Raw genomic sequence first — 8,324 nt, 5'->3', positions numbered from 1 at the left:
ATGTAAGCAGCATATATTCACGACTATGTAATTGATGGTTATAAAGGTAGTACGAGTATAAGTGGAAATTAGTTTGGGCTTCTACCTCTGCAAACTGACAAAGCAGACCATCACCTTCTCCGACGGTGTGCTCCATAATCACGCCCGTCTCGTTTGAGAGCCTTGCAAGCTGTTGTCCCTGTACGCAGGAGTTTTCATTCCATGAGTGATCAATGTTACGATACTATAACTACAAGCCGAAATCTTACCATGTAGTCGTGGAGAGGTGCACGCTCAGGCTGTGTCCCATAGCGTGTCACCGTGTCGTACGCGTTAGCTATGTCGGCGTTTGATTCAGACGGTGCATCCTCAATGGGCACATTAGTCCAAGATGGTTTCACTTTAGTTCTCATCGAAGTACAGTACCATCGTATGTACTCATTGTTTGGTCGCCAGTACGGTCCACCTTCAGGATCGCATCCTTGCTTGTTCTGCCATAGGAGGAGGTACTGAGCATGCTTCAACCTCCAATCATTCTCCTTGTACCGCTTTCTGCGGTCGATACTGCATCAGAAATTAGTGAAGTATTAGTATAACATGTTAAGTGCGTTAATTGAATATCCTCCAATAATTATTTATTCCTGCATACCTGTGCAGCTGCTGCGAAGTCGATAATTCCAAAGGAGGGCACGGTTGCATCCTCCCAAACTGCCGCATCACCCTATGCGGCATATAAAACTCTACCACGTAGTACAATATCGGTGGGGTCGTGCACCTCCACAGCTCTCTGTCTCTGTAGCACGTCGGTGAAAATACGATATGGCTAAGCTGCTCACGGTCGTACGGTTTCCATTCCACCTTCAAAAATTTTCACGCAATACTTATTTCATCTATCATTATACGGAAGTTATCTTAAAAAAATATGGTGAGCAAATTACCTGGTGCTGCGTGAGAACATCAAACTCGTTTGTGTAGGCCTTGTAGCGCCTATCCGGATTGCTACGAACGGGCCGCACATGCTTCCACACATGATAGAACGTGGGACGAGCATCGTCTCGATGCCATGGCTGAAATTGCAAGTAAGTCCAATTGGTCACATGATACAATAGTTTTCCGAACATTAAAGTAGAAAAAGGAATTAGCCGTTGTGACTTACATCGACACAGAGACGGGAAGGTCGACCCATGGGCATTCGCTCCCAAATCCAAATCTGCAGCATATAAGTGCACCCTCCCACATTGGAATCCCTTGCTGTGCACCTGCAAGCCTCACATAGCTGTCTGTACAGCCAGGCAAGAGCCGCTGAGCCCCAACTATAAACGTCTATGTTTTCCCAAACCTGACCTAAAATGGGGAGAACCATCCACGATACTGTGTTCCCAGCTGCATCTGGAAGGAGGATTGTACTGACAAAGTGCCATAGCCAAACTCGAGCATAGCGCTGCACGACCTCGTCATTTGCTCCCGGAGGACACACATCGAAGTGCTCCCTCAACCATGCCGAGCTGACACCGGACGTCTTCTTCGAGCTGTCTCCGCCCTCTGGCTCTGGCGGCCTAATCCCAATATGCATTTCGACCATATCACGCCAATTCTCATTCTGTATAATACCCGTCACTGGCTACCCATCCAGTGGAAGGCCGAGTATCATAGCCACATCCTGCATTGTGGTGGTCATTTCTCCGAAGGGCAGGTGGAACGTGTGAGTCTCCGGACACCACCTGTCGACCATAGCGGTCAACAGTGGTCCGTCCATTGGAGGCAGACCCCCGACAACCTGAACAGCGAGATCCAAGAAACCTGCTCTCTGCAGGTACTGGGCGTACCGCTCATCCCACCTAAGTGGTGAGTGCACCCTAGCCCTGAGTGGTGTCAAATTCTGCAAAACATTATAAGATTTTTAAAAAATGACAAGTCAATCCAATTGTGAATAACGGGCTACTAAAGTGGTAAGTAACACAAATATGATACAAATGACATTTGCAGTATGAAATTGTTTACACTGTACACAAGCGAATAGTAATGATAGGCACATCCTCAATTTATAAGAACATTTCATACGAAAATCTTGCAATTCTCATCCTAAGGTATGCATTCATCAGCAAAAATTAGCAACCATTGTTATACCTCATTTAGGTCCGCGAGGTGGTGGGCACGGTGCTGCAAGTCGTAAGCAGCCTCAAGAAGAGGGTACCCCGGGGCCGCCATCCTAAAGAAACAACAAAAAAGATCGTTAGTAAAAAGCTTCATTATATGATAAGTACGGTAACTATGATAATGTACTACTATAAAAAAGATAAAATAATTGCCATGCAAAATACAAGCAACGCGCATACCCAATTGTTCGAAGTACGTGGCCTATTACTGCTCGCTCTAGATTTAGTGCCTTTAGATTTTCTACTGCGGCATGTGCAATTCCTAATGATTTTGTGGCACTTGGAGCAACGATTTTCCAACTTGTCAATATCAAAATCACCAGTATCATAATCTGCAGAAAGCCTCCCTTCCGACACATCCATGTCGCCTGTGAAATGCTTCTTTTGCCTCCTTCCTACTTTATTTCTCATTAAACTGGGGTTAGGCACGTACCCTACCCCTTCATATGCCGGCCATTGTGACGGATCAAGGTAAGGTTGAAAGCTTGATTCCCATATTTTGATGGTGTGCTCCCTAGAGTACAACGGTGACATGTACAAGGGGCTTTCATAGTTAAGACCTCTTGCCTTGCAAGCTGTAATGAAGTGTGAACATGGAAGGTGCAACAATTGAGGAACATTGTAGGTGCACGAAACTTCGTTCAGATCCACTCTGTAGTGTCGGCCTCCATGACTCTCACCCCCAATGTTAGTCGTACCGTAACTTCTTATAGAATACACCATCCTTTCTGGCCCGTACGGTTCTGCTAAGTGGTGCACGGATCTAAGCTCAGCCTCTGATAAATAATCATCTGCAACTTGCCCAATTCTATAGCCTTGATCCAACATTTCACGTGCCTTTCGCCATCGGTTCACAAAGTAGGCGTTGCATTTTTCAAATGAGTAATCAATAATTCCAGCGACGGGCCTACTTCGGATGCCTTTGAAAACTCCGTTGAGTGATTCCGAGTAGTTCGTGGTCATAATACCCCAATGCATCCCTCCCTCATCGAAAGCCTGCGCCCATTTATCCTTGTCTTCCATTTCACCCTTCAACCATTCTTTTGCGTCGTCGTTCAAGTCCTTCACTAGATCTTCTAACTTCTCACAAAATTCTCTCTCTGTATGAACCTTGCATAATAACTTCAATTTTCCAATCACACGATTGCTCTTCTGCCGACGCGACATGTTGGCAGCAAAGTGCCTCGTGCACCACCTATGCACAAGCGGTGGAAAACCATCAATGTGGTCCTTCGCACAATTTAGGAGCCTATGATACCTATCTGATATCATACACACTATCCGTGAAGGTCCAACAACATGTAGCCGAACAAGTTTCATAAACCATGACCAACTCTCATTATTCTCACTCTCGGCCAAGGCAAAAGCAAGAGGCACAAGCTGTTGTTCTGGATCTACAGCAACTGCCATCATTAATGTACCCTTGTACTTGCCAGTCAAGAATGTACCGTCCACAAGTATCACAGGACGGCAATGTTGAAATACCTCACTACATTGAGGGAAGCACCAAAATACCCTTTGCAGTATATGCTTCAAAACTCCATTGTCAGGAAGCATCATGCCACATGAGTCGATGCACCATTTAACCCCGGAATTGTAGTAGGTTATAGCTGAGAGTACCCTAGGAACCATGCCGTACGACTCCTTCCAGTCACCCCAAAGCAGGGCAACAGCATGTTGCTTCGCCTGCCAAGCCTTCGAATACTTCACACGGTACCCACTAAAGATGAAGATGGACTCCACGAGTGATGGCACCGATGTCTCGCTGTCTTTACGGATAATGCCTAGGATACGCCGTCCAAGGTACTTTGCTGTGCACTGTACATGCTCTCGCTTCGGCTGTGACGACCGACAAGTATGCGGTTGCACAACATTTGAAATTCTCCATTGTCCGGTGCTTGATATTAGTCGAGACCATACACGCCAATGGCATCCTTGCTTGCACATCACATTGTATCTTAAGTTCTTGTCAGAGTGAACTACGCTAAAAGGTCTATGTAACCTCACCGCGTAGTCAGCCAAGAAAAACTTCAGCTCCTCAAGACTATTGAACTTCATCCCCTTCTTAATCACTGGACTCTCACCAATGGACTTCCCTTCGGCATTCACCATACTAGATTCACATATTGCTTTGTGAACCATACTTATGTCCTTATCATTGGGAACGGATGGCAGTTCGACATCACGTTCTTTTAACAACCGCAACTCATACTGGGTGTAAGAAAAACAATCGTCCATACGACGAATGCCTTCTACATCATGCACGGTTGCGGTGTCAAATTGCGGTCCATCCTCTTCATTTTCTACCCCGACATTCTCATATTCATGCCCACCACTCTCAAATAGTGATTCCTCCTCTACCTCCACACCTACTACCCCATCTTCCTCCAATTCACAATCTTCGGAACCCATAGAGACATTATCAACATCTATATTTGCTTCCCTCTCAAAAATGTTATTGGAAAAATCATCATTTGCAATAGCCAAGTCAAAATCACGTTCTGTTTCACCTAACACGTGATGCAACATTTCTGACTCCTGGGTACCATTATGGTTCACTACCGCCACTTCCTCCCTCATGACAACATTTGGGCCAGGCATACGAACAATTTTGACTATAACCTCCAAACATGCAACATTAGCTTCGTGCACTACATCCTTATAGTGCTTCCAATTTGCATCGAATGCTAACTTCATGAGAACATAATGAGCTCTAGTTTTTCCACAATCAAAACGACCTCTCAAACTGATCTCATCCACTCTACATCCATACTTCCTCATTACACGGTCAACTAAATCACTAAAACTTGGAGGACCATCGAAGAATTCAATTGACTCATTCATATTCTCTAACTCCCCATTTTGTTTCACAACACCACCATCAAAAAATCGAACTATACGATCCATCTACAAAATACAAACATTTCACCATGTCATATACACTACACATTGCACATATTCGACATATCAACTACACATATTACATATATTGGACAAATTGCAAACAAAAAATACACATATACATTGCACTATACAGTTCAATGAATATATACCTAAATCAACAAGTTCTACACGTCAATATCGCGAGCAGAGACTCAATTGCATATGAACTACGTATCATCTAACACAAAACACCATTGCATTTCATTCAAAATTCAAATCACTAACCTAACCCTAAGTCACCTAAACATCCTCTGATCTACCAAATGCAACGGTAAAACACGAGAATGAGTAGGGGAATACCTTCCACACGAAGCAGGGATCGATTTCCACTACTTCCCCCTACTGAAAAGCCGGATTTTGGGTGGATTTGGGGGTGGGGCGGCGGGGGCGGCGCAAGGAGCTCGGGCTCGGGAGTCTGGAGGAGGAAGAAAGGAGGGAGGGAGGAGGAAGGGAGCCGGCGCGTGGAATTAGTGCTGGCCCTGCCGCGCCAGGCGGGCTGGCGCGACAAGCGCCCGCCCACGTCAGCGCCCACCTGGCGCCGCGACTCGCCGCGCCAGCGTGGTAGGGACCGCCGCGCCAGTGCATGTGGCGCGGCAGCGTGTTCCTGCCGCGCCAGGCGGTCTGGCGCGGCCAAAAGGTTACGCCGCGTAAATAAAGTCCGGGTGAGATTATTTTTAAAAATAAATAAAAAAAGGGTTAAAAATAAAAAAAGTGGACTCGTGACAAACAGACTCCCGTTCTTTTTCCAATGCGTGGAGTAGCTGATAATCTGCAAAGAATTTTGCGGAGAAAGGTTAGTTTTCGTTCTTATCTCCTAGAAACCTGCAGAAGTAGTTTTTCTTATAAGGCATATTGGGGTCGATTTTTTTTCTTACCGAAGTCATCACATAAACAATGAAAAATATTGGCTAGCTTTAGCCCCTGACTATGGGTCCAACACCAGAGCTGGTGGACGTGTGGTCGATGCATTTTCCTATATATATATATCCGGTTGCCGGCGCCGTCTCCTTCCACAAAGAAGTCTTGTTCGCATCAGAGAAAAACGAATCCCCAATCGGCCAATCTCAGTGAGCTCGTGGTTAGGGTTCAAGAGGCCTCGAAGATGGCGGCGCCGTGGTGGGACTCCGACTGGAAGGAACGCTCGGAGCGTGAGTACCGCTGTTACGTGAGCAACCTCTCGTATGGCACAAGCGAGGCCTCCCTCAAGGATGCTTTCTCAAACTACGGTCCCCTCAACTCTGAGGTGAGCGGTTTCCATTTCGATCGACGGCTTCTCACCTGATCTTCGTAGTGACTCCGTTCGTTCGTGTACTTGATCTGATCGGGTTGCGTTGGATAGATCTGCATGTCTGGGCGTCGTTTTCTATGGACTTTGGATCCGGTCTGTGTCGCTTTCTCATAGTGCAATTGTTTCGATCTGTCGTCTCTTTCAGCACGTGCTTTGGATCTGTGTTCCCCTGTCCCCAGCACTGACTTTTATCACAGATTTGGCTATTTAATTTGTCAAGGGTTATTGCTCTTTTAGAATAAACACTCCAGTAGATGGCAGCCCACGTGGCTTTCTAACCATTTCCTTATAGCTTTTCAGTTGATGTTGCTCTGAACTAGTAGATCTGTAATTTATGAGATATGTTGTGCTGCACGTGTCATGATTTACATGACCATGTCGATCCACAGTTGTTTTCTCTCGTTTGTAGATCTGGAGTTGCTTCCAAGAAAGTGTCTTGATTTGATTGGATACGCGACTCCACTTTGTTTGCAGATCGTGGTGGATCGTGAGACAGGGAGGTCCCGGGGGTTCGGGTTCGTGCAGTTCGAGGACAAGAAATCGATGGACAACGCCATCCAAGACATGAACGGCCAGGAGGTCGGCGGCCGCAACGTCAGAGTCAGCGAGGCGAAGCAGCGCCCGCGCCGATGGAGGGCGTGAACGCTGGACGGTGGACACGGTCTGCGGCGTGGACGCGTATGACGAACAAGTTATCCTGTCGTTAGGCCTTCTATTAATCTCAGTAGCAGTGGTTGTCTCTTATCGTTCCAAGTTATCCCCTGGCCTTTGTAGTTATTGTCATGATGTTCTAGTGTTAGTGTTCGTCGTCGTTGGATTGCTATATATGGATGTGAGCTCGATGAGTTATCAGTCATCTTGGCGCTTGGTGATATGATACTCGCTACATCAGAGTTGTCTAATAGGTGACCTCGTGCATTGACATATAATCTTGAGACGGCTCAGGCAATCCGTACAATGGGTTGTCTTATAACTGGTCTGCTAAAGCTATACGATTCCGCATATGAAAAAAGAAATATTATTAGTTGCATAGCAACAATAACTCGTACAATGATTGTTATCTCGTAGTCCTACAATTTAGCTTATGAGGTGGTTGTTTCGCGAAACAACGAACTGTTTCTCTCTCTTCACTCTCTCTTTTTCACATCATCAAAAATTCTCTCTTCACTCTCTCTTTTTCACATCATCAAAAATTCTTGGGCACTGCATGAGATGATCTATGATACTGCTGACGTGTAGTAATGTACATCATCAAAAATTCTTGGGCACTAGATACTGCTGACGTGTAGTAATGTACTTGCTCCAACTGGAGTAGTTGCATAGCACAGGCATTTCTTGATTTCGTAGAGGTTTCAGTGCAAGCATACAATTAGAGGTTTACCAGGCAAGGCGTCACTAGAAAGGGTGATCTGGCTTCACCTTCAAGATATATATCAAAGTAAACCAAACAAAGGCTTGTAGTGAGTGGTATGTTATATGTACACTAGAGGATGCTTATCACTCGATGACTTTCGAAGCAGGCAACGATCCAAGTAGACTAGTGAACTCCCTCGTGTAAGGCATCTTTTGCACGTTTACGAATTGAATATAATAGCCCAATGTTCGGTTGTAGCACGTCGGTACAATGCTCTTGCTACTCGGTAGCATTTCAGAAGAAATATCATCAGTTTGAAGATTCTCGGCATAAGAATATCTACTCTATATCAACGTTTTGACTGATACTGATATAGTCCCATCAGATAATTCGGATCATCAGTTCTATGATTTTCCACACCTTGTACGCCAATTAGTTTGCTGAGAAAATGCCGATGCCTGATGCTGAAGCCCACACAAGGGCATGGAGAGATAGAAGATCTCGTGCGAAAATAAGGCAAACAACTCAGACACGCCTAATCTCTATCCAATACGTGTGTAGCTGATAATTTGCAAACAATTTTCAGTAATCCTTCTACTTTCCC

General features: G+C 45.5%; 1 protein-coding gene across 1 annotated transcript; it reads left to right on the top strand.

Annotated features, from left to right (window-relative positions):
• Positions 1–6,083: 6,083 nt before the first annotated feature.
• Positions 6,084–7,268, top strand: LOC101772306 (glycine-rich RNA-binding protein). The gene is made up of 2 exons (XM_004968718.3): positions 6,084–6,321; positions 6,841–7,268. The coding sequence occupies exons 1-2, from the start codon at positions 6,181–6,183 to the stop codon at positions 7,006–7,008; spliced, it is 309 nt and encodes a 102-aa protein (XP_004968775.1). The 5' UTR covers positions 6,084–6,180; the 3' UTR covers positions 7,009–7,268.
• The last annotated feature ends 1,056 nt before the right edge of the window (positions 7,269–8,324 follow it).

This window comes from Setaria italica, chromosome V (assembly GCF_000263155.2).
Source record: "Setaria italica strain Yugu1 chromosome V, Setaria_italica_v2.0, whole genome shotgun sequence".
NCBI classification, from domain to species: domain Eukaryota; kingdom Viridiplantae; phylum Streptophyta; class Magnoliopsida; order Poales; family Poaceae; genus Setaria; species Setaria italica.
The sequence above is the reverse complement of the archived record's forward strand: the minus strand, read 5'-3'. Positions and strand labels throughout refer to the sequence as shown.